Source organism: Schistocerca piceifrons, chromosome 1, assembly GCF_021461385.2.
Source record: "Schistocerca piceifrons isolate TAMUIC-IGC-003096 chromosome 1, iqSchPice1.1, whole genome shotgun sequence".
In the NCBI taxonomy this organism is placed as follows: Eukaryota; Metazoa; Arthropoda; class Insecta; order Orthoptera; family Acrididae; genus Schistocerca; species Schistocerca piceifrons.
The window spans coordinates 1141828416-1141855776 of NC_060138.1; the positions used below are offsets into that span (position 1 = coordinate 1141828416).

Genomic DNA, 27361 nt, shown 5'->3' on the forward strand with positions numbered 1-27361 from the left:
AACCAAAGTGTTCTATGAAGACCTTCAAAAACAAGCAGACCAAAATAAGAAAGATTATGTGATTATAAGAGGAGACCTTAATGCACGTTTAGGTAATTTGACAATATCTGAAAAAATAGGAACTTTTGGAGAGCAGGTCATAAATAACAATTCACACGAATTGCATTGGTTTGTAACATATAAAGAAATCAAAATTACTACAGTTCCGTTAGAAAAATCGTTATTCGTAAATGCAGGTGGAGTGATGGATCGATTATTGGCTACGTCATAGTTAATAGAGAGCTCGGTCAACCGGCACAGGATGTAAGAGTACATACAGGCAGCGACTTTTGAGTCACGTCATTTCCTTGTGATTGCCAAAGTAAAGCTGGTTGCTAAATGGAAGAAACAATTTATTCCGAGAAGTAAACTCGTAGATGAAGTTCTCAAAGTCTACCTTCTGCTACAAAACAGTGTATGAAAGCTATATCAACAGTGTTTAGCGCATTATTTACTAAATAAGTCTACAGAAAATAATCTAAATACAGAGTGGGAATCATACGTGATGCTTGTAGCAATAGAGGAGAAAAAGATAAATTAGGAGGAGAAGATTTAGCAAATGCAGTTAAACAGAAACAGTAAGCTTAGACTAGAAATCTGCAGAAGAATGCAGGGGAAACGAAAGAACAGTATAAAGAAAAACGTAGCTACGCCAGGAAAATAGAGAAGCTGACCAAGACTCCTAAGACAGAATGAGGTCAAATATTGAAAATAATGTACATGGCAGACAATAGGTGGCTCAAACTCCTGAAACAACAAACAGGAGAAAGGTTCTGCACGATTACACGTAATAGACGAAGGAGCCTGGATGAAACACTATTCGGGATTATGGGTAGAAAACAATGCTAAAATTGAACTGACGAAAACAGACAAGGGCAAAAGGAACGAGATGATGAAATATACCAAGAAGACAATATTAATCTGGGGGACATACAAGATGCATTAAAGCAGATGAAGAACAGAAAAGAAACAGGACGCAAAAATATTAGCGCAGAACATATTAAATGTGAAGGTCTAATGTTTGAAGCGAGGCTGTTGTGAACTAAAAGAATACAATTAAAAGAATAAAAAGGACTGGGAATGCTTCTAACAACTGCAGAGTAATAAGTCTGGTGAAACACTGGCTATAAATTATATGCACGAATAACTAATAACATACTGAAACGAATAGCAGATACTCTTACTGTAGGGACTATATGGTTTTTGAAAAGAACGATCATGCATTGACAATGCTACTGCAGTGCAGCAGACAACTGAAAAGAGACGAGAACATAACCTGGAAACTGATATTGCATTTGCAGATTATGAAAAAGCCTTCGATAGAGTGACTACGTATATGCTGAGGAATATAATGGCAAGATAAGGTTATCCTGAACATTTAACGCAAGTGATAAAAAGTTTCTATTTTAATAATGGAACTTTAATGAATGCTGGCAAAGAAAACAGGACCAGTAGCAGTTAACCGATTAAGACGAAATGATGCAATTTCTCACCCACTTTATTTAATACAGATGTTGATAACTTTGCTAGACAATGGAAGTCAGAAGTTAACCCAGGAATAAAATTTCTAGGAACACGTATTTAAATACTGTACTCTTTGCTGACGATTAAGTCGTTTGACAACAGATGGGGGATGTTTTACAGTTTGCTCTACATTGCTTGGACTCAATAGGTAATCTCTGTAACTTGAAAATAACAGAAAATAAAACCAAAGTTGTAGCCTTTAAACGAATAAGTACAGTTCTAGGCGCGCAGTTCGGAACCGTGCGACTGCTGCGGTCGCAGGTTCGAATCCTGCCTCGGGCATGGATGTGTGATGTCCTTAGGTTAGTCAGGTTTAAGTAGTTCTAAGTTCTAGGGGACTGATGACCACAGCAGTTGAGTCCCATAGTGCTCAGAGCCATTTGAACCATTTTGAATAAGTTCAGTCTAAAATAATGCTAAATGAAAAATCAATTGAACAGGTATCTCACTTTCTGCTAATAGGATGTGATGTAAGTTGTGAATACGTTAATGACAGCTCCAACAAGTTAAATAAGTTTCAACTGATATATAGCACTCACTACGCATAGAACATTAAACAATAAAACCAGGAAAGACATAAAGGCGAAATTTTACAAAATTTTACCTATGCTTTCGTACAGAAGTGAAACCAGGACAATAACCAAGGAAGAGAACAGTCGTGTGAAATGAAATTTTTAAGGAAAGTAAAAGGATGTACCGTGAGAGATCAAATAAGGAATTCTGAAACAAGGAAAGAATTAAGCATATTTCGCATGAAGAAATTAGAAAAAGGGATAACAAAATGGAAGGAAATGGAAAAAAAATAATGAAAGAATTGGGGCGGAAAGAATAGTTGGGCATATAATCGACCACAGAGTTTCATCGTTTTACGATCAAAACTACACTCCTGGAAATGGAAAAAAGAACACATTGACACCGGTGTGTCAGACCCACCATACTTGCTCCGGACACTGCGAGAGGGCTGTACAAGCAATGATCACACGCACGGCACAGCGGACACACCAGGAACCGCGGTGTTGGCCGTCGAATGGCGCTAGCTGCGCAGCATTTGTGCTCCGCCGCCGTCAGTGTCAGCCAGTTTGCCGTGGCATACGGAGCTCCATCGCAGTCTTTAACACTGGTAGCATGCCGCGACAGCGTGGACGTGAACCGTATGTGCAGTTGACGGACTTTGAGCGAGGGCGTATAGTGGGCATGCGGGAGGCCGGGTGGACGTACCGCCGAATTGCTCAACACGTGGGGCGTGAGGTCTCCAGGCCAGTGGTCGGCGGAAGGTGCACGAGCCCGCCGACCTGGGACCGGACCGCAGTGACGCACGGATGCACGCCAAGACCGTAGGATCCTACGCAGTGCCGTAGGGGACCGCACCGCCACTTCCCAGCAAATTAGGGACACTGTTGCTCCTGGGGTATCGGCGAGGACCATTCGCAACCGTCTCCATGAAGCTGGGCTATGGTCCCGCACACCGTTAGGCCGTCTTCCGCTCACGCCCCAACATCGTGCAGCCCGCCTCCAGTGGTGTCGCGACAGGCGTGAATGGAGGGACGAATGGAGACGTGTCGTCTTCAGCGATGAGAGTCGCTTCTGCCTTGGTGCCAATGATGGTCGTATGCGTGTTTGGCGCCGTGCAGGTGAGCGCCACAATCAGGACTGCATACGACCGAGGCACACAGGGCCAACACCCGGCATCATGGTGTGGGGAGCGATCTCCTACACTGGCCGTACACCACTGGTGATCGTCGAGGGGACACTGAATAGTGCACGGTACATCCAAACCGTCATCGAACCCATCGTTCTACCATTCCTAGACCGGCAAGGGAACTTGCTGTTCCAACAGGACAATGCACGTCCGCATGTATCCCGTGCCACCCAACGTGCTCTAGAAGGTGTAAGTCAACTACCCTGGCCAGCAAGATCTCCGGATCTGTCCCCCATTGAGCATGTTTGGGACTGGATGAAGCGTCGTCTCACGCGGTCTGCACGTCCAGCACGAACGCTGGTCCAACTGAGGCGCCAGGTGGAAATGGCATGGCAAGCCGTTCCACAGGACTACATCCAGCATCTCTACGATCGTCTCCATGGGAGAATAGCAGCCTGCATTGCTGCGAAAGGTGGATATACACTGTACTAGTGCCGACATTGTGCATGCTCTGTTGCCTGTGTCTATGTGCCTGTGGTTCTGTCAGTGTGATCATGTGATGTATCTGACCCCAGAAATGTGTCAATAAAGTTCCCCCTTCCTGGGACGATGAATTCACGGTGTTCTTATTTCAATTTCCAGGAGTGTATATAAAATCATTACATTAGGTGATCTGAAACCGACTAGGTGGATAGTAACGGCCAAAAACGTCACAGCTCCACAGGGGTCCATTTCCAATGCGTCAAAAAAAAAAAAAAATTGTCCGATGATGTTACCACAATACGATTGATTTAAAAATGCAAGTAGCTTTTGTAGTTTTATTATGAAAATGTTTGTTTGCACATATTTTGTGCTTAGAATTTGGCCAGAGCGCATTTTAAGAAAAAGGCCAAATTTTATCCAGCTGCATTGTGCTAACCTGATTGAATTCTTTTAAAAGTTTTGCATTACTATTAAGATGATCAGAACACTGTTTTCAGACATTTTCGATGTCACCTATGCTTCCAAAACTGAAAAGAAAGTTCCGGCGCATGTCTCTTATGTTGAGAACTGCTATTTATTTTAGTGAATTTTAGCGTTATCCTTGGGAATAATAAGTATTGAGGAGTATGTTACACGATAAACTAGGTGCCGCTATTACTTTCCGACATGTACGGAACAATAAATAAAATCAGTAAATCTGATCTGAAGGGGGATCTTGAATAAAAAATTGAAAGTAGTCAGACAGAATGTGTTGATGTTTTAACGACTGATGGAGTCTTTTTACAGCATACCTTAAGAGACATCCCATGAACCTTCGGTGATCTCTCGAAGAAACTTTTACACATTTTGTGAGAACATGCTATTTCAAGAATTGGTCTGATATTTGACAGATGTTTCTGCCCGTCTATACAACACCGAACGTGGAATGTACGAAAGCGTAACATTGGTAGATTTGACATCTCGGGATCACAAGAGCTTAGACATTCGGATTTCGGTAAAGAACTGAAAAATATAAAATTTAGAGAAGATGTGATAAATTTTTTATTAGTAATTGGTCACAACCGGACAGGCTGGAGATCATAGAGAACATAACGGTCCATAATAATGACACGTGATATAAATGTTGAGTAGAAGATGGTACTATTGAACAATGAACGAAGATGGTTTCGGCTTTATTAGTATAAGTTACAGATTTCAGTCATGAGCTCTTGTACTAGTAGGAAAGACCAAGGAAATGGTGGCTTTTGTGAAGGTGGGACAGGCTATAAACCTACTGCTTGAAGTGAAGAAGAAGCTGAATAAAAAGAAGAAGAATGGGCACAATTTTAATGAATTCGTCTGTTTAGTGCTATTTCAACGCTGTCATTTGAGTTTATGTAGCACCTCTGGAACAGATTTTCACGTTTTCACTGATCATTTGAAGCTTTAATTTTTAACACAAGCAGAGCCTGGCCATATCGCTTGGTGTCCATAAGCATGCGGCGACGCAGTTTAGCCAACCATCACAGAACTTCCAACACAGTGGAAGGGAATAAAGAATGTACATGTAAATAAACAGCACAGTACGTGTGAACTTTTACGCATGTTAGTTGTCTACCGCTTTATCTAGCATTACTGTTTTAGAAGTTGATATCCGTATCTCCTTAAGCCGGCTACTCCGGCCCCAGGTTCCTAACCTCAAATTGTTCAGAGGAGCATTCTCTATGCCCTGTTAAGTATTTGAACGCTCTTCCGGATACACTCTGTATACAGGTGGCAGTGTAGCGTGTAACTAGATATAAAAGGGCAGTGCGTTGGTAGAGCTATCTTTTGTCCTCAGGTGACTCATGTGAAAAGGTTTCCGACGTGATTGTGGCCACACAACGGCAATTAACATACTTTGTTTTGGCGCGTGGGTCTGCTCCTGAAAACTAAAAGGTTGGCCGAATGACGAAAGCGGGTAGGAGCAGGAAAAGGTGAAAATTTCTCGGTACTGCAATGTGAATTATAGATGTTTACTATAGGCAAAAACAAGTTAATAAATGGTTACATAACTTTGTAGCGAGGTGCGAAGCCTTAGACCCGTCGTAAGTAGTACATAGTCTCAATAGCAAGCCAACACCCTCTGAGGTTGGAGCGATGTTTCCAGGCCGTCTGCTCTTGATGAAATGGGGCGAATCCGGAGCGACGCTCGTAGAGTTCCACAGCGCCGGCTAGAGGGCGCTGTCGTCGGTGTCTCGTAGTGCCAACCTACGAACTTGCACCTACGCCATGGCATCGTAGCTATCAATACCACACTTTGAAAGCGCAATGGTAGTTGGATCTAATCGCATGGGACATTCCATTTCGGAAATCGTTAGGGATTTCAATTTTCCGGGATACACTGCATCAAGAGTGTGCCGAGAATATAAAATTTCAGGCATTACCTCTCATCACTGTTGTAACAACGAAATGTATTGACAAGGGTGTGGTAACAGAAATGTTTACTGCGGATGTAGAGCGTTTCGTAGCTGTTCCACATACAAAGAGAAGTGGTCGCACTGCCACGTGGTAACTACGAGAAGTATGTCTGGGTCCTCTATGGAGCGGAACGATTACACCGAAAATAGGGTGGTGATAAGAATACATTGCCAGAATGTGGTGTTTAAGGCATAAAGCCTGACCTCTGGAACAAAGGAAGAAAGTCATTTTCTCGGATGCATCTTGTTTCACACTCCCTCCAAATTCTGGCCGAGTTTACGTCCTAAGAGTGCCTGATGGTGGGGGTTCAGTGATGATTTGGTCAGCAATATCGTGGTGCAATACTGGCCCCACTGTCGCACGTTAGTGCCAAGAATTATCTGATCATTTTGGCTGATTAGGTCCATACCATGGCACCCTGGTTTTCTGAGCACTAGGTTCAACTACCGCGCTTGCCCTGGCCAACACTGTCACCAGATCTTCGTATTATAGATTTTTGTGTTACTGAATCCTTGTGGTCTTCTTTGGGGAGAAGGGTGCATGAACGTTGTCCACATGTGTCATACACTGAGGTGACAAAAGTAATGCGATACATGCCATATGCCATTTTGGCCGGCGTATTGCCGCAGATCAAGGCGGTATGGACTCAAATGGTTCAAATGGCTCTGGGACTTAACATCTGAGGTCATCAGTCCCCTAGACTTACAACTACTTAAATCTAACTAGCCTAAGAACAGCATACACATCCATGCCCGAGGCAGGATTCGAACCTGCGATCGTAGCAGGCGCGCGGTTCGGATTGAAGCGCCTAGAACCGCTCGGTCACAGTGGCCAGCGGCATGGACTCAACAAGCCGTTGGAAGTACCCAGCAGAGATATGAGTTCTGCTTGCCCTATAGCCGTTCACAATTGTGAAAGTGTTACCTGTGCAGGATTTTGTGCACGAGATGACCTGTAGATTATGTCCCATAAATATTCGATGTGATTCAAGTCGGGGAATATGGGTGGCCAAATCATTCATGCGAATTGTCCAGAAAGTTTTTCAAGCCAATCGCGAACAACTGTGACCAGGTGACATAGCACACTGTCATCCATAAAAATTTCATCTTTGGTTAGGAACATGAAGTCCGTGAATGGCTGAAAATCGTAGTCTCCAAGTAGCCGAAAATAACCATTCCCAGTCAGTAACCCATGTAAACACATCCCACACCATTATAGAGCCACCACCAGCTTGCGTAGTGAATTGATGACAACTTGTGTCCATGGCTTCGCGGAGTCTGTCCCACACACGAACTCTACCATCACCTCTTACCAATGAAAGTCAGGACTCATCTGACCAGGAGACGATTTTCCAGTCGTCTACGATCCATCTCACAATGTCACGAGCCCATTAGCGGCGCTGCGGGCGATGTCGTGCTGTTAGCAAAGGCACTCGTGTGGGTCTCTGCTGGCGTAGCCCATAAACGCCAAATTTTGCCGCACTGCCCTAACGGATACGTTCGTCGTACGCCCCACTTTGATTTCTGCGGTTACTTCAAGCAACGTTGCTTGTCTGTTAACACTGACAACTCTACGAAATGTCGCTACTCTCGATCGTTACGTGGTGAGAGATAAAACCTGAAATTTGCTATTCTCGGCATACTCTTGACATTGTGGATCTCGTGATGCTGGATTCTGTAATAATTTCCGAAATGGAATGGTCCATTCGTCTAGCACCAACTACCATTCCGCGTTCAAAGACTTCTACACTCCTGGAAATTGAAATAAGAACACCGTGAATTCATCGTCCCAGGAAGGGGAAATTTTATTGACACATTCCTGGGGTCAGATACATCACATGATCACACTGACAGAACCACAGGCACATAGACACAGGCAACAGAGCATGCACAATGTCAGCACTAGTACAGTGTATATCCACCTTTCGCAGCAATGCAGGCTGCTATTCTCCCATGGAGACGATCGTAGAGATGCTGGATGTAGTCCTGTGGAACGGCTTGCCATGCCATTTCCACCTGGCCCCTCAGTTGGACCAGCGCTCGTGCTGGACGTGCAGACCGCGTGAGACGACGCTTCATCCAGTCCCAAACATGCTCAATGGGGGACAGATCCGGAGATCTTGCTGGCCAGGGTAGTTGACTTACACCTTCTAGAGCACGTTGGGTGGCACGGGATACATGCGGACGTGCATTGTCCTGTTGGAACAGCAAGTTCCCTTGCCGGTCTAGGAATGGTAGAACGATGGGTTCGATGACGGTTTGGATGTACCGTGCACTATTCAGTGTCCCCTCGACGATCACCAGTGGTGTACGGCCAGTGTAGGAGATCGCTCCCCACACCATGATGCCGGGTGTTGGCCCTGTGTGCCTCGGTCGTATGCAGTCCTGATTGTGGCGCTCACCTGCACGGCGCCAAATACGCATACGACCATCATTGGCACCAAGGCAGAAGCGACTCTCATCGCTGAAGACGACACGTCTCCATTCGTCCCTCCATTCACGCCTGTCGCGACACCACTGGAGGCGGGCTGCACGATGTTGGGGCGTGAGCGGAAGACGGCCTAACGGTGTATGGGACCGTAGCCCAGCTTCATGGAGACGGTTGCGAATGGTCCTCGCCGATACCCCAGGAGCAACAGCGTCCCTAATTTGCTGGGAAGTGGCGGTGCGGTCCCTTACGGCACTGCGTAGGATCCTACGGTCTTGGCGTGCATCCGTGCGTCGCTGCGGTCCGGTCCCAGGTCGACGGGCACGTGCACCTTCCGCCGACCACTGGCGACAACATCGATGTACTGTGGAGACCTCACGCCCCACGTGTTGAGCAATTCGGCGGTACGTCCACCCGGCCTCCCGCATGCCCACTATACGCCCTCGCTCAAAGTCCGTCAACTGCACATACGGTTCACGTCCACGCTGTCGCGGCATGCTACCAGTGTTAAAGACTGCGATGGAGCTCCGTATGCCACGGCAAGCTGGCTGACACTGACGGCGGTGGAGCACAAATGCTGCGCAGCTAGCGCCATTCGACGGCCAACACCGCGGTTCCTGGTGTGTCCGCTGTGCCGTGCGTGTGATCATTGCTTGTACAGCCCTCTCGCAGTGTCCGGAGCAAGTATGGTGGGTCTGACACACCGGTGTCAATGTGTTCTTTTTTCCATTTCCAGGAGTGTAGATCCGGCCTACGTTGTATATACGCTGCAGCAGCACGCTCAAACGCAAGCTTTCCGATCTCTCCTTATTCATATATGTATGAGAAAACACCGACAAAAACTTAATCATAAAAATTTATTTCCTGAAGCCTTTACGTCGCTAAAGGAACTCGATGCGTAATTTCGCATATATCTGTCTTCCAGTGAGGTACTTAGGAACTTAGAAAAAATAAAAACTGTATGTCTTTATGTGAGTTAAATAGCTTTTTATATTCTGACGTGATATGTTCACATTTTGTTTCCGGGGGAGAAAATTTCCTTATGTTTCAAAAACTTTAACATAACTCTGGCTCTAACGTAAATCAGTAACAGATATTTGCTTTACTTAGAGACACTACAGATAAATATTCCATACATGAATTTCAGATATATTTACGCTATTTTTGAGGTGATAGAGACTCTGAAACTATTTTCTGTCGCTGTAGGTAGTGGAGTGCTGTGGTGGCCACGTGCAGACAGTACTTGTCAGGAGAACGTTACAACCTCAGATGTTAATGTCATTCGCTACCTAACTTAAATTATTCATGACGTCCTTTATTATTTAGTTCTATATTGTGTTCAAATTAACGGCACATTTAACAAAGAGCTTACTCACGTTATATGTTTCCATATATTAAATACCAGGTTTTGAAAACTGCGACATATCATCATATCGTATTAGAAAATGTTCTTCTATTTCACAGTACAATGGCCTGAGTCCAATTGAGCTGCGCAAAGTGGACGTTCAAGTAACAAAGCAATAGGAATGCGAGGCAGTGTGGAATGACTACGGCCGCCCCATCTACCCTACGCCGATCTGTGCTGCTCGTTTTGAGGATAAAACCTACGGCCCCTTCCATGTAAGTAGACACCGAGCTTGTTTTCTGGATTCTGACCAGTGACGAGACAACTGACCAGCACAGGCTTCGCTCAAAATCACAACTGGCAATGACATTACACGCTTCCTGTGTGGTATGGAACGACTGCTGTACACGTCCTAGCATTTCGGCGGAGATGTCCTAGCAGCCTGCAGTAATAAGTAGTTGCATATCAGCGGGAGTATTTGGTATGTCCTTGTGGGTATGGTATTTCAGCTTTACCCATAGAAAAAAGTCTACAGGGATCAAATTCTGGGACGGGCCGCCCGAGGTACAGGTCCTCTGCGCCCAGTCCAACGATTTATAAACAATTCGTGAAGACAAGCTGTAGTACTTCGCCAACTATGGGCTGGACAGCCGTCATGTTGATACCACATGTTCCTCCTAGTCTGCTAAAGAAAGTCTTCTAGCATCCGTGGTAGATGGTCTGGTAGGAGGCTGCGATACTTGTGCGGGTTCAGTCTATGAAAAACGGGCCTATGAGCTAATGGTTTACTATCCCACACAATACGTTTATACTCCATGGATGCTGACGTTCCAACAGACTAAGCCAACAGGGATTGTCAACAGACAAGTAACGCATGTTCCAGTGGTTTACCTGGCCATAACTGGTAAATGTGGCTTCACCACTAACAATCATCTGGAGTAGCCTGTCTCAAAGTCCATCTACAGAAGCTACAACCATTTTCATAATCGCATTCGTGCAGCTCTTGATGGAGATAGATATGATAGAGATGGAATCCATGTCGATATAGAAAGCATGGAACACTTGCCCGACTCATGCCACTTCCTCGTGAGATTACGCTGGAGCTAACGTACTGATCGACTGCAACAGCAGCAAAAAGATTAATGCCCCTCTCTTCTGTCGCCACTAGTTTCCTTCTCTAACGTTGTCTAGGTGTCACGCTACCACTCTCATGTAAGCTGTTGCATCAATAATTGCTGAGACAGTTGTCTGTAGGCATATCTTGCCGCATGCATTGTACGAGAACAAACTACATTTTTCGTACACTCTCCATCCACCACGAGCATGGTTTTCTCTGCATCGGTAAATCCCAACGTCCACTCATGAACTACTGCTTGGACTTTCAGACACTACCTGACCAGCAAGTTGCTATGCACTCAGGAAACACACAAGCACATTCAAACCAAACGTAACAACACCATATCTGGCAACCATGTAGGCTGAGTGGCAGAAACAAGTGTCAGTGTGGAGTCTTTTAAAAATACGATATCCCGTAAACGACTCGCACTAGAATGCTCCAACATCACCACTGAAATTCTAATTTACCATAATTTTAGTTTCTTAATGTCAGCCGCGTGGGATTAGCCGAGCGGTCTGAGGCGCTGCAGTCATGGACTGTGCCGCTGGTCCCAGCGGAGGTTCGAGTCCTCCCTCGGGCATGGGTGTGTGTGTTTGTCCTTAGGATAATTTAGGTTAAGTATTGCGTAAGCTTAGGGATTGATGACCTTAGCAGTTAAGTCCCATAAGATAAAACACATTTGAACGTTTTTTGTCAATGTCAATAGGCATTGTTCGATTTAATAAACGTATGTTTGCACAAAAGGTACGCTTTATAAGTATTATTACAATCTGTTTATTGGCTAAAATAAGTGCCCCTGATTACCAGTCCATTCTGTGAAAATCGCACATCAAAAACACTCCCCGTTACCGCATTATTTGCGGTGCAAGTTGTAGTTGATTCACCCGTTATACCTCACAGTATACACCCTTTCGATTACCACATTATTTGCGGTGCAAGTTTCAGGTGGTTCACCCTGTATACCTCACAATATACACAGCACTAGCTGGATTTCTGGTATTGAGGATGCTAAACACAATATCTGAATTATTAATCAACGCTCTTTTTCCACCAAAGAAAGAAACAATTTTCTGTAATGCACTATATCTTTGCGTCACAATACCTTCTATTCCTCCTCTTAGAAAATTATTTTGAAGAATTATTTCGGGAGCCCACTCGAAATGTAAATAGTTGCGGAAATATACTTGATCTCTTAGCAACAAGCAGATAGGGAGTATCATGACGGATACACGGATTAGTGCGCACAAGCTCGCTGTGGCGAGAATGACCAGCGCACATTTACATCTACCAAAAGTAAACTCAGAATATATCCATTTTTAGTAAAGCAGATAAAAATTCACTTCAGGCTTTCGTAACAGACAGGCACCACTCCTTCCAATCTGACTACGTAAGCGTACACCAGATGTGGTTTGAATTCAAAGAAATAATATCGACAACAATTGAAAGATATATACCAATGAGCACACAAAACAGGTCAGAACACAGTCGCGGAAGCAACTAAAAAGGATTCCTAATTTAAAAGAACACAAAATCCCTAAGAAAGCCGAAGCTTTCCGGAAGCTCGAAATTTAGAACTTCAAAGCGAGATGGTTTTATATTTTCTACAACGACACTCTGCCTCTAAATCTGGCGGAAAACCCAAAGCGATTTTGGTTGTATCTAAAGTAAACCAGCGGAAAGACGCTTTAAATACCTTTACTGCGCGATAAGAATGATGATATTTCTGATGACAGTGATACTGAAGCAAAGACGCTAAACATGGTTTTCCGAAATTCTTTCACCTAACAAGACGAAATGTATATTCCAGAACTCGAATCGGGAACAACTGCCAACATGAATGACATAGGAGTAAATGTCCTCTATGTAGCGAAGGACCTAAGATCACTGGATAAAGGCAAGGCCTCCAATCCAAACCGTATACGGGCCACATTCCCTTCAGAGTATGCTGATTCAGTAGTTCCGTTCATAGCAACCATATACAACCAATCGCTCGTCGAAACATCCGTGCCTAAGAACTGGAAAGTCACGCAAGTCACACCAATAATCAAGAAAGGAAATAGCAGTAATCCGGTGAATTATAGACCCATATCACTAACGTGATTTGAAGTATGATTTTGGAACATATACTGTGTTCGACCATTATGAATTACCTCGAAGAAAACGATTTATTGACAAATATATATTCCGATTAATATATATTCCGATTCAGGAAATTATGTTCTTGTGAATCACAACTATTTTCTTGAAGTAATGAGTTCTACCGACAGGGGATGTCAAATTAATTCCATATTTTTGGATTTCCAGAAGGCTTTTGACACCGTTCCTCAAGAGCGACTTCTCATCAAACTGCGTGCCTATGGAATATTGCCTCAGTTGTGCGACAGGATTTGTGATTTCCTGTGAGAAAAAGTCATAGTTCGTAGTAACTGACGGAAAATCATCGAGTAAAACAGAAGTAATAGCTGACGTTCCTCAAGGAAGTGTTATGGGCCCTCTGCTGTTCCTGATCAACAAAAACAGTTTAGGAGACAACCTGAGCAGCTGTCTTAGGTTGCTTGTAGCCGATGCTGTCATTTACCTTCTTGTAAAGTCATCAGATGATCAAATTCAATTGCTAAATGATCTAGACAAGATATCTGTATGTGCGAAAAGCGGCAGTTGTCTCTAAGTAACGAAAACGTTTAAGTCATCCATATGATTACTAAAAGGAATCTACTAAATTTGGGTCGTACGATAAATCGCACAAAGCTTAAGGTTGTAAATTCAGTTAAATATTTAGGAATTACAGTTGCGAATAACTTTAATTGAAAGGATCCCATAGATAATGTTATGAGGAAAGCAAGCGGAAGATGCGATTTATTGGCAGAATACGTAGAAAACGCAACAGATCTACTAAAGAGATTGCTTATATTATGCTTGTTCACCCTCTTCTGGAGTACTGCTGTGTGGTGTGGGATCTGCATCATATAGGATTGACGGATAACATCGAAACAGTTCAGAGAACGGCAGCTCGTTTATTATTATCACGAAACAGGGGAGAGAGTACCACTGATATGATACGCGAATTGGGGTGGCTATCATTAAAGCAGTTGCGAATTTCACTGCAGGAGAATCTTCTCATTAATTTCAATCCCAAACTATGTCCTCGGACTGTGAAAATATTTTGTTGATGCCCGCCTCCATGAGGAGTAATGATCATTATAATAAAACAAGAGAAATCAGAGTTCACACAGAAAGATTTGTGTTCATTTTATCCACGCGCTGTTCGAGAGTGGAACTGTAGAGACGTAGTGTTGGTGGCTCTTTTGTGTATTATTTATACACTCCTGGAAATTGAAATAAGAACACCGTGAATTCATTGTCCCAGGAAGGGGAAATTTTATTGACACATTCCTGGGGTCAGATACATCACATGATCACACTGACAGAACCACAGGCACATAGACACAGGCAACAGAGCATGCACAATGTCGGCACTAGTACAGTGTATATCCACCTTTCGCAGCAATGCAGGCTGCTATTCTCCCATGGAGACGATCGTAGAGATGCTGGATGTAGTCCTGTGGAACGGCTTGCCATGCCATTTCCACCTGGCGCCTCAGTTGGACCAGCGTTCGTGCTGGACGTGCAGACCGCGTGAGACGACGCTTCATCCAGTCCCAAACATGCTGAATGGGGTACAGATCCGGAGATCTTGCTGGCCAGGGTAGTTGACTTACACCTTCTAGAGCACGTTGGGTGGCACGGGATACATGCGGACGTGCATTGTCCTGTTGGAACAGCAAGTTCCCTTGCCGGTCTAGGAATGGTAGAACGATGGGTTCGATGACGGTTTGGATGTACCGTGCACTATTCAGTGTCCCCTCGACGATCACCAGTGGTGTACGGCCAGTGTAGGAGATCGCTCCCCACACCATGATGCCGGGTGTTGGCCCTGTGTGCCTCGGTCGTATGCAGTCCTGATTGTGGCGCTCACCTGCACGGCGCCAAACACGCATACGACCATCATTGGCACCAAGGCAGAAGCGACTCTCATCGCTGAAGACGACACGTCTCCATTCGTCCCTCCATTCACGCCTGTCGCGACACCACTGGAGGCGGGCTGCACGATGTTGGGGCGTGAGCGGAAGACAGTCTAACGGTGTGCGGCACCGTAGCCCAGCTTCATGGAGACGGTTGCGAATGGTCCTCGCCGATACCCCAGGAGCAACAGTGTCCCTAATATGCTGGGAAGTGGCGGTGCGGTCCCCTACGGCACTGCGTAGGATCCTACGGTCTTGGCGTGCGTCCGTGCGTCGCTGCGGTCCGGTCCCAGGTCGACGGGCACGTGCACCTTCCGCCGACCACTGGCGACAACATCGATGTACTGTGGAGACCTCACGCCCCACGTGTTGAGCAATTCGGCGGTACGTCCACCCGGCCTCCCGCATGCCCACTATACGCCCTCGCTCAAAGTCCGTCAACTGCACATACGGTTCACGTCCACGCTGTCGCGGCGTGCTACCAGTGTTAAAGACTGCGATGGAGCTCCGTATGCCACGGCAAACTGGCTGACACTGACGGCGGCGGTGCACAAATGCTGCGCAGCTAGCGCCATTCGACGGCCAACACCGCGGTTCCTGGTGTGTCCGCTGTGCCGTGCGTGTGATCATTGCTTGTACAGCCCTCTCGCAGTGTCCGGAGCAAGTATGGTGGGTCTGACACACCGGTGTCAATGTGTTCTTTTTTCCATTTCCAGGAGTGTATGTTACGAAAAGTGGGAGTTAGTGCTATTCTGACTGTTTCACAACTGGAAAATTATTTAGGTCAGTGACTCGGTTGTGGTCCTTGACGCAGTTAGTTTGCCTGACACGATGTTTTTATATTAAAAGACACCACCAACATACAAAATTCCAGATATTTGGCTTCATTTGCAATTTCAACTAATTTTTATAAATTATTCTTGACTTCCGTGAAACTGCAGTGCGATGGAAGTTGTTGCAATTTCTGTTCTGTGGGATTCAAAAAAATTTACTGAAGTTACTTAACTCAAATGTGATTCAATGTTGAAAAAAATTGATTACTTTTACTGTTTCAAAGGAAGAAACGCTAATCAAGATAACTCTCCTACATTTACATTTATTTTTATTTGTCAAAATTAGCAAGTATTAAGATATATATTACAGCTCTAGGCCGGTATCATTTAGAACAATGGCGCTGACCTCGGCACCAACGTTCCCCTATAAAATTTGCATAAAAACATTGATGTTGCCGCTTCATGAATATAGGAGTTGGTACATATAAAATTTTACAACACTTTTAAGTAATATTTGATTATATTTAGGCTAAATGTTACATAGAACTTCAACGTTTTCATGCCTCGTCACAAAATGGCTTCTTACACTACCAAGAAACAAAAGGGAAGAGAGAGCGATTCTTTTGCAAAAGGAACAGAATTTGCAATTAGATTCGCAGATCAAATTAACTGATTACACTCTTTGTTATTTTTCTGCGATAATATTTATTTCGTTACGACGTCAGTTTCGTTATATTTGCGAAGTTATTCATTATCATTTTTATCACGTTGACTGGCAATGGCAAGGAAAGCGTTTCTGAAGAAGAGAAATTTGTTAACATCGAGTATAGATTTAAGTGTCAGGAAGTCGTTTCTGAAAGTATTCGTATGGAGTGTAGCCATGTATGGAAGTGAAACATGGACGATAAATAGTTAGGACAGGAAGAGAATATAAGCTTTCGAAATGTGGTGCTACAGAAGAATGCTGAAGATTAGATGGGTAGATCACATAACTAATGAGGAGGTATTGAATAGAATTGGGGAGGAGTTTATGGCACAACTTGACGAGAAGAAGGGACCGGTTGGTAGGACATGTTCTGAGGCATCAAGGGATGACAAATTTAGCATTGGAGGGCAGCGTGGAGGGTAAAAATCGTAGAGGGATACCAAGATATGAATACACTAAGCAGATTCAGAAGGATGTAGGTTGCAGTAGGTACTGGGAGATGAAGAAACGTGCACAGGATAGGGCAGCATGGAGAGCTGCATCAAACCAGTCTCAGGACTGAAGACCACAACAATAACATGTGGTATACCGCCACAATAGCTCGAAGGTCGTTCGATGAAGCGACTTTCAGGTATTAAATTTTGAATTCCAGAGTAAACATATAAATGTACAAGTAGATGTATATATAATCTTCTGTGACATCGCAGTGAGCAAGAGATTGAAACGATAGTTGCAGTTAACAGGAAATGGCTAAATATCGTAAATATGAGAGTTATGCAATCTTAAAAACGGAAATACTTCAATTACAGTGCAAAATGACAACCCATATTTACGTTAATGTCCCTGTTAGACTGCAGTCTTCTCCAGAAATTTCGTTATGACAATGTGTTACAGAGAGAAACTGATTATTCAGATCCCACGATTCATTCGATATCTTCTTTCTCAAATTTTTGTGTATGACTACTTTAAAAACTAAAGAAATATTAAAATGTACGAGTGTTCTTCGTATGTAATGACAGTTTTGCTTGTTATATAATATCACTCGGTGGACAATGCTTTTGCGGATGCATTATTGATCTATACAAAAAAATTAACAGTATAAATACTTCAAAGATGCGCTTTCAACTTTCTTTCAAAAGTGCCAGACGAATACCTGGAAACATATGAAATGGATTAATTATTACTTGGAGAAAATATCATACATTTTGTTTAAAAATAAATTTTAGCAGAACTAAGCTAAATGGATTTGCAGTATTATGGAACTACTAATATTACCCGCTTACAATTATGTAGTTATACAATATTTTGATAAATGCCATAAAGTAAAATATCAATTGTAGTCAATATGTTGATAAAAAATATTAGAATTTTTATTGAAGGATATGAACTACATTTGACCCTGATCACCGATATTCTAGAGTGGTTAGAAAAAAATGTGGGTTATGTTAAGAATGGTCAGAATATAGATTTTTGAAACATGATTTTGTACACGTACCACTACTACTTTATCCACTGATCTTTTCAGGGTGATTCAGGGGGTCAGTTGCTCTACGAGGGAAAGATTGTGGGGATTGCGTCGTGAGGCTATGCATGTGGCGAGCCTCCCTACCCTTCTGTCTACACACGTGTCTCTAGCTACGTGGACTGGGTCATTGAGAAGACTAATGCATCGCTGGTGTATTGATAGCACCGTTGGATCTGTATTTGCTACAGTTTTTAAATGTTGATAAAAGTTAATATTGTGTTATCACAGTATGTTATTTATGTCAATGTCTGTCTGAAAGTGACAATAAAATTTCATCTGAAGTTTCTTAGCGGCAATCTAATGCTCACTGTTTGACGCTGTGTCAGGCTTAATTTAGTTCATAAACCATATCCTCTCATTATAATATTTGTCTATCTTATGCTTTTCCACCGAATCAACAGTTTGTTTTGCTGTTGGCTACCCAGCAAGGCGCAGTCGTTCACGAAGCACGATGTTCCGATTCTGCACCTCGCCATTATCATCAGGTGATACATGTACATTGAGCGTGTTTGCTGCATCACACCTCCCCACTTCTTCCCTAACTACCCGGCCGCACTCCACGTTGGGCAGAGTGAATGGAAGGGGGGTGGAGGGGGGGGGAGCAGAGACTCGATTACTGAATACTTAGCGCAACTCAGATATCCCATGCATCAGTGCTTCTGCTGTCATATTTGGGAAAGAAATTCGCTTTCCTATGACTCTGTGATTTCAGTTGACTGAGCACTGAGAGTGAAGCCATTGGCCCTATTGATCAGACCGCCAGGCACTCGTATTTCAACAGCCTCCTTTAAATCACAGTCCAAAAATGACAAGGTCTTTCTTATCACTTCCATTTGTTCATATTTAATTGATTCCCCTGTAGTTCTGCAGCGCTTCGCAACCACAGATTTTGTTGGTTGCTTGGGTTCGATATGACTCCTGTGTTTCTGACACCTTTCTTCGATCGTCCACAGTCTGGCTGACATACGCCTTACCTCATTTTCGTGGAATACAGTAAATATCTGGTTAGCAGAGTCCCAAGTAATCATGCCTCCAACCTAATATTGCACCATCTTACGGAAGTGCACAGAAAATGCAGTTAATGTTACTTTTAGGAAAGATTCTGCTGATTTTCAGTGACACTTCGCTGTCGTACGCCAAATACTCCAGTCTTATCCGCATCATTGCGTTATATTTGCCGGGGCTGTATCTTCTGCCGGAAAGTACGTCGGATTTGTCGCTGGATGTATGCGTATTTCTTCAAAACATGCACTCTTAAGGTGGCTGGGTTCCCTTGACAGAATTTCTTCGGCCAATACTGCGTTGGCCCTGTTGAATAGTGTACATGGCTCACCATCATACCGTGAAGGATGACGGCAGCTCGAGGAGTAGAGATACAAATCTGTGTGGGTAGCTTGTAGTATTATTCAGGGCATTTTGCTAAGACTAAAATAAAATTAAGTTGCTCCAACGCAATCTCTTGCCACGTTTCTTAGTTACTGCTCAACAAAGCGCTGCGGAAATGTTGTCTGCGAAACTTTACAGATGAAAAAGAGAAACATGATAGTTCAAATAACATGATATGGGTTACTGCAGACACATTTATAGAAAATTCATCGTCATTTTAGACATGTACAAGAACTTAAAGAACACGTGATAAATGTCAGGGGTTCCCTAATGAATACACTTATGTACATAATATTAATGTATACCTCTATGATAATATATAAACGAAGTTCATTGAACACTGTGCCTCTGAGTTTAGTAATATTTAAAGTTACTTTTGTAAGCAGTCTTTTATCGGTAGAACATTTCCTGACTGGTTGAAATATGCTGAAGTGAAGCCATTGTACAAGAAAAACGATGAAGAAATACCATCAAACTTCCATCTAAATTCCCTTTTGCCCATTTTCTCAAAAATTTTAGGTAGTGTCCAGTCACCTTCTTAATCATCTGACCACAAATAAAATATTATCCAAGTCACAATCGGATTCCTAAAGGATTCTGATATTGAGAAGCGTATCTGCACATACAGTGACAATGTACTTAATGCGTTGGACAATACATTACAGGCTACTGTGATCTGTCAAGGACATTTGCCGGTGTAAATCACAATATCGTTTTAAGTAAGTTAGACTATTACTATGTAACAAGAAATGCTGCAAAATGGTTAAAATCCTATATCTCTGGCAGAAAACAAAGGATGTGAATAGGAAAGAGATGTGTATTAAGCTATCAGGCATCATCAAACCGATAACAAATAACATGTGGTGCCACCCAAGTTTCCATTTTAGGGCCTTTACTTTTTCTTGTACATATCAATGACCTTTCAGCAGTAACATTACCAGATGCCAAATATGCTTTGTTCGTAGACAATACAAACATTCTAATACATAGTAAACAAGGTAATGCCACAGAAAGGCCAAGTGAAATTTTCATGGACATTAGTAAAATAATGGCTCCTAGCCAATTCTCTGCCACTAAATCGCGAAAGCAAAAAATGCTTGTGCTGTTCAGAACTTGTAAACGGTGTCCTGCCAGTATATGCATAAAATATGACTGCCAGCACATAGATGATGACAATGTTAAATTCTTGAGATTACAAATTGATAATAAATATAACTGGGAGGAGCATACCACACAATCGCTGAAATGCCTATAAATAAATTTTTATTTATTATGAAAATGTTGTCAGAGACAGGTGACATAAAAAAATGCTAGTGTGCTATGCTTACTTCCATTCTATAATCTCGGACAGGATTATTTACAGGGGTAATTCACCAAGCCAAGCTTAAGTTTTCCGAGACAATACGAATTATTTGTGGTGTGAATTCAAGACTGTCCTACAGGCAGCTGTTTAATGAACTGGGGATACTAACTACTGCTTACCAATATATTTATTCCTTGGTGAAACTTGTCATTGAAACAAATCTTTTTTTCAAACCAACACCTCAGTTCATGGAATCAAATAAATTTGACAAAGATTGAAAGTCACATTCTTTGGTTCAGAAAGGTGTCCACAGTATCAATAACATGCTAGCAGCCATAAAAAGTTTAACTAATAATAAAGATCAGTTTTAGGAGAGCCTAAAGGATTATTGGTGGCCAACTCCTTCTGCTCAATAGATGAATTTCTTGGCAAAACCGATTCATGTGCGTATGTTATTAATAATATCACATAATTCGTATAACGCATACAATCTGACCTCTGTACAAATTTTGTGGAATAATGCGATCATTGAAAATAAGTGCTATAAAATGTTTTATTTTATTTTATTTGATGATTTGTGGCTACAAATGACCTTTTAAATGTAAATATGCTTAAGGTTTTTTTATGATTCCGCATCCACAAGGGCAGCTTCATTTGGGATCTTTGGATGGGGCTTTAGCATATCTGTTCTTATTTTCTAAATATTTGTTGTGTAACCTTATTTTCTGACATGTTCCATATCCCATAGGATCTTCTCACCATGGATCAATTGGAACGCAAACTATATGTAATCCAGTGTCATGATTCAATGGGCAGAAATGGTATATAAAGCACTATGATAAACAATGTGACATGTTGTGAAGGGACTGTTCAGTGGTTCTTCGTGGGAGTGAATGTTTCTTCTGGAAGCAACTTGAAAGGCAGACATGCACTAATGCAGGTTGGTGGAAGGTGTTGCCTAGCAGTTCAACAATGGCTACTTCAAAATTCTGAACACAGACTTTCCATGGTCTTCCACCAGTCCACTCATCAAAACCTTTCAGCACCTGAGTACATCTACTACCTTCACAACACTGCCCATGACCATTAATACTTGATGGTTCGTGATCTGATAATGACTAGGTAATAGACTTGAGCTGTGGAGGTGGGTATGGTTAAGTGGCCTCGAGTAGTATAAAGGCTCAGGAGTGTTGGTACGCTCATGAGCGACGGGCGATGCTCCGCCTTCTAGCTCATTGTGAACAGCGTGATAACATAATAACAAAATTATAAATTTACAGGAAATCTGTAAACACTAAATGACAAATTTTCGTAGGTGACTCTCACCGACTTTCACAAACGATGAATGGCACCATTTTAACACTTATTAGATTTGTTATATTCATACATCCATATATTTAAAGCCATATTTACACGATCTTGTAATACGAGAGAGAAAAGCTCATGCAGAGCTAAGGAAAAAAATATTATACACCTAGGTTACTTCTGCTATTAATACTACCAAACTACTACATTCTAACAGTATTAACTAACTCTCTCTTACACAAAATTCACAGATGCAGTCGCCTAGTGCATTTGCTAGTGCTGATACACTACATCGCTTTCATCAATAATGCTATGTCTACATTTATAGAAACATTATACCCAAAAACGTAGTCTACTACCATTTTCTAAGAAAATTCAAGCCAGTCACGTCGTACCACATCTGTACATTCTCTTGTTATTGTGACATCTCCGGTAGACGTACATCTGAAAATGAATCTGATAAATTGCAGAAAATGATATGCATAGTTGTTGAAAGACATTTTTATTTTTACACATAAAAACAAGGATGGTTGTTTTCTTATAGTTTTGTATTTACTGGACAATAACTGAGCACATGGTCATTATCAGTGGTCTAACACTTTACTTAAAAGCCTTCATACAGTTTTATTTCTTTCGAGGTGATCTATTAATTTCATACACTTTCTAGCACATTCTCATCTGATAATAAATGAAGAAAATATATAAAAAATCAAAATGTATTTCATCACCTGCATGAACCTTGCAAGATACCTTGAACATAAACCTGGCATACGAGTATTTACACAAACATAAAGAGACCTTCCATTATCGCTTTCTTGGCGGTATTCAACTGGTCAAACATTATTCATGTCCATGTCAAACATGTCAACATATGCATTTATAAAGTAGCTCACTTCTGCCTGTACTTACGTCTGTACGTCTTTTGCTCGTTCTTCACCTTGGTGAAAAAGTAAAGATTTGCATAGTCGTACGACACAGTACCATATCATCGCCATGATTTTACCATCTGAGAGTGCGGCTTTGAATTTTTGTTAAGACTTTCGTGGCAACTTGTTGACACACAAACTCGAGACAGAAGCCCACAGGCAGTTTTAACTTTTTCTTCGGAGTGGAGGTTCTATGGTACCACTTCGTCGATTGCCATTGTGTTTCCGGTTCGAAGTGACGAAGAGATGTTCGACAATATGTCTGCTCGTAATACGCAAGTCATTCCGCACAGATGGTACCTCGCTGCTCTTTATGGTCGAGGAACCCAGCAGGCACACGGCTTTGACTACCCCAATTGCTGTGTATCAGCACTACCAACAGAGACATCAATTTGTGCAGCGAGGTGTTTGATTGTGATTTGACGATCATCTCGAATGAAAGCGACCGCACGTCCTGATACTGCAGGAGTCACAGCTGTGTGCGGCCGTCCAGCAGGTGGCAGATCGGAGATCCTGTGCCATTCCCTATCGGATCTTCATAATAACAATAATGGTAAAAATAATTCCCGGGGTGCTTCCGTATCCCTAACGACCGCACCTCCAGGTGGCGGATAGGGTAAGGCTCTGCAGAAATGCAGGGTAGGTGGGAAATACAATACTAACCGAAAACCAACACAGAAATCAAAATCCAAACGCGGCTATCCCGAAATCGGTCGACCTTTGATCGGCGTCTGTTGCCCAGGTTAGGGGCGGCTGGGAAAAACCTACAGGTCTAACAACCGTGGCTGACAACAAGTGGTTCTAACAATAAAACCCATCCCATACATAATATTATCAATTATGAAAGAGTTTAATGTGAAACATATTACCCAAGATGGACAGACCACAGCACCAAAATGCGCAGGCAGACAGTCCGATTATGAGGAGTCTGCAGCGTTACACAGAAACGAGTCGGAGCGTTTTGGAACCTCAAGCGAGATGAAGTATAGAAAAACGAAGTTTCATCACTACTATCAACGTAAATTCTCTTCTAAAAAACTGAAAAATTACAGACACCCTCAAGAATCACAAAATTGTCATAGCGGCCCTACAATAAATCAGATTCATTGAAGAAAATTTTGTTTCTAGATGATTCAGAATATAAAACCGAAAGGTACGTAAAACAATTTATGAACAACACACCGAACTTTGGCACTGGCTTCATAATAACCAAAAATTTTTTGGACTTCATTATCAACTTTGAATTACAGTCTGAAAGACTCTCCGATTTAATGCATGCATGGAGGTAGTACCAAGGGTAAGCGAGGGCTATGACATGATCCTCGGAGTAGATTTCTTGCATCAACATAATGCCAAAATTGACCTTGGACAACGAACTGTGGAACTTGGTGGAATGTTACTTCCACTAGGGGAAACTGTTGTCAATGCAGAGCTGTCGCGAGGGGCGTTCAACGAAATGAACATACCAATTGAACCGCGTACATTAGCATTAAGGTTTAATTCGAATTAGTGTGTGTCTAGTGGCACCGGGAAGTCGCTTTGGGTAAGTGTGGAGTCGAATCTACCTACCTGTGGGTACAGTATGTGTTATTGAACCATTGCACGATAATGAAGTTTTGGGTTCACTGGGTTGTTTGGTCAAACGTAGTGTTGTACGCGTACAGGAGGGGAACGACGGGTGAGTAGTTCCCATCCACGTGGATAATTTTAGCGCTGTAGAAGCGAATTTGTAGTTGTAGTAGCAAATTTGGATGTGCCAGATGATGAAGATGGTGTTCGAGAGGTAGGCGAAACGAACAACCACTAACTGCCGATAGAACTGCATTGCGTGACAAAGTTAAGCATTAGAAAGGAGGAGAAAGAGAGCATATGGAAGAATTATTGTGGGAATTTCAAACATATCGGAGACTTTGCATCACTTAGGACAGTGCCAGTACTTTTCTACGATGGATTTGACAAGTGGTTATCATCAGTTACAGGTGGCTCCATAGTCCAAAAACTGCTTTCTCTGCACCTGGAGGCCATTACCAGTACACTAGAATGCCATTCGGTTTGAAAAACGCTCCGGCAACGTTTCAGAGGTTGCTAGACAGTGTCTTGAGGGGTTTGAAGCTACAGCAGTGGCTTGTCTATTTGGATGACATTACAGTGTTTTCAAGTAGTATGGAGCAACATAGACAGCGGTTAAGGGAAGTCTTTATGAGGTTAAGAACAACTCGTTTGACGCTGGGCCTGGAGAAGTGTCATTTCGCATTAGAAGAAGTAAAATATTTGGGTCATATTATCTGTAAGGATGGAGTGCGAACAGATCCGAGGTTGGTACAGGCTGTAAGGGATTTTCGGAAACCGAAAACAGTTAAGGAGGTGCAGTCATTCATCGGACTTTGCAATTTCCATCGAAAGTTCGTGAAGGGTTTTGCATATTTACCACAGCCATTGACGCGATTGTTAAGGAAGGGTGTGAAATCTGAGTGGACAGAAGAGTGTCAGAAAGCGTTTGACAAACTGAAAGAGGTGTTAACATCAAGTCCGGTTCTTGTGTTTCCAGATATTGAAAAGGAGTTTATACTAACATGCGATGCATCGAATCAAGCATTAGGGTGCGTCCTTAGTCAGGAAATTGATGGGAAAGAACATCCTGTAGCCTATGCGTCTAGGCAGTTGAATTACTCACCAACAGAGAGGGAGATGCTTAGCGCAATCTATGGAATCATATATTCTAAATGTTATTTATGTGGGAGAAGATTTCGGGTAGTGACAGATCATGCTGCGTTGAAGTGGTGGTTGGGGTTGAAGGATCCGTCCGCTACACTTGCTAGGTGGGCTGTGAGGCTCAGTGAATTCGACTACGACGTGGTGCACAAGCCTGGGAAGAAGCACGGTAATACGGATGCACTAGGTAGGAAGGTGGCAAAAGTAGAAGTCGTAGGTTATGACCTAGCAGTACGGCAAAAATTACAGGACTCAGACAACGACTGTAAATTATATCGGACACAGCCAAAATTTAATATGTACGATGGTCTTCTGTGCAGGCAAACGAAGTTAGGTCCAAGGGTAGTAGAGCCAGAGAAGTTGTGGAGTGAGGTTTCAAAGGAAGCACATTATCGCGTGTTATTTGGTCGTGGAGGGTGTAGAGCGACGAACAGGAGAGTGGCGCAGAGGTATTGGTGGAGAGGTAGGAAAGGAGATGTGGATCAGTATGTCAAGAATTGTATACCATGTGCGCAGAAAACAGATTTGAGTCGGAAACAGATACAGCTACAACGATTACCCGAAGCGACATGTCCATTTTCTTTGCTCGAGATTGATGTCATAGGACCTTTTAGGCGACCACCATCGGGAAACAGATTCGTTCTGACAATGATAGACCATTTCTCAAGGTATGTGGAAATAGTGGCTATGCCAAATCAACAGGCAGCAATGGTCGCACAAGCGTTAGTAAATAACTGGATTTTGAAATTTGGTGTGCCACAGACAATAATTACTGACCAAGGGACCAACTTCATGTCGGATTTAATGAAGGAGCTGTGTAAACGGAAGGACAGAAGGACAGAAGGACAGAACAGGTACACAGAACAATCGCGAAGATGATGAGTTTTTATGTGGATTCTCATCAGCATCAGTGGGACGAGTATTTGAGCCATATTGTATGCGCATGCAATGCAAAAGTCCATACAAATACCAGTTTGTCTCCATATGAGGTAGTGTACGGGCGAAAAATGCCGTCACCGTTTGATTTATTGAAGCTACAGAAAGGAAGGACCGGTGAATCTGTACGTCAATTTGCAAGAACAATTCGGGATGTTTGGAAACGGGTTACAAAAGGCGGATACGAAGGCTTAGGAAAGGCAGGAAGACTCAGTGAAGAGGAAAGGAAGTTTACCGCTGTCCAGCCGCTATATGCAAAAAGGGAAAACGAAGAAGTTCCTCACGAGCTATCAAGGGCCATACCAAGTTGTTGAAACCACATCTCCCGTTAATGTTAAGCTTCACCTGCCAACCAGAACGACGATAGTAAGCACTGGGCGGTTACGTCCATTTAAGGGTTGCCCGGATGTGATTCCAGCCGTGTCACAGGAAGGAAAGAGGAAGAAAGGGAGAGTGCAGAAAGGTGCAAAGCGCAGAGAAAACCAGGAAGATCGAGTACTGCATGAAGTACCGTATGCTTTGCGATCCAGAAAGTAGTAGAGTATTTGTAGTTTCTTTTTTTTTTGTTTTGTTTTCGTGTCATGTATCATGGGGTTGGCGTAGAGTAATTGGGCATTGTATTTTATGTGTTTTCGAGTATTGTGAGCCTGCTAGGGGCAGCAGTCTTTTTTGAAGAGGGAGGAAGGGTGATGGTGATCCCCGTCCGGAGGTCACTGAAAAGGGAAGTGTAGCGTCTGACGTATGTGGAGTGTTG

The 27361-nt window shown here is 42.9% G+C and overlaps 1 protein-coding gene across 7 annotated transcripts in view; it reads left to right on the forward strand.

Moving 5' to 3' along the window:
- Nucleotides 1–18328, forward strand: part of LOC124780834 — a 29933-nt gene extending 11605 nt beyond the window's left edge. For 6 of the 7 annotated variants that reach the window (XR_007015949.1, XR_007015946.1, XR_007015947.1 and 3 more), the window contains 2 exons: nucleotides 10016–10171; nucleotides 18040–18328. Coding sequence is in view for 1 of the 7 variants with exons in the window: in XM_047253811.1 (XP_047109767.1) it covers nucleotides 18040–18044 (5 nt within the window). In the remaining 6 variants the exon portion in view is untranslated. The remainder of the gene's footprint in view (nucleotides 1–10015; nucleotides 10172–18039) is intronic. The other variant, XM_047253811.1, reaches the window with a different exon arrangement.
- Nucleotides 18329–27361: the final 9033 nt, after the last annotated feature.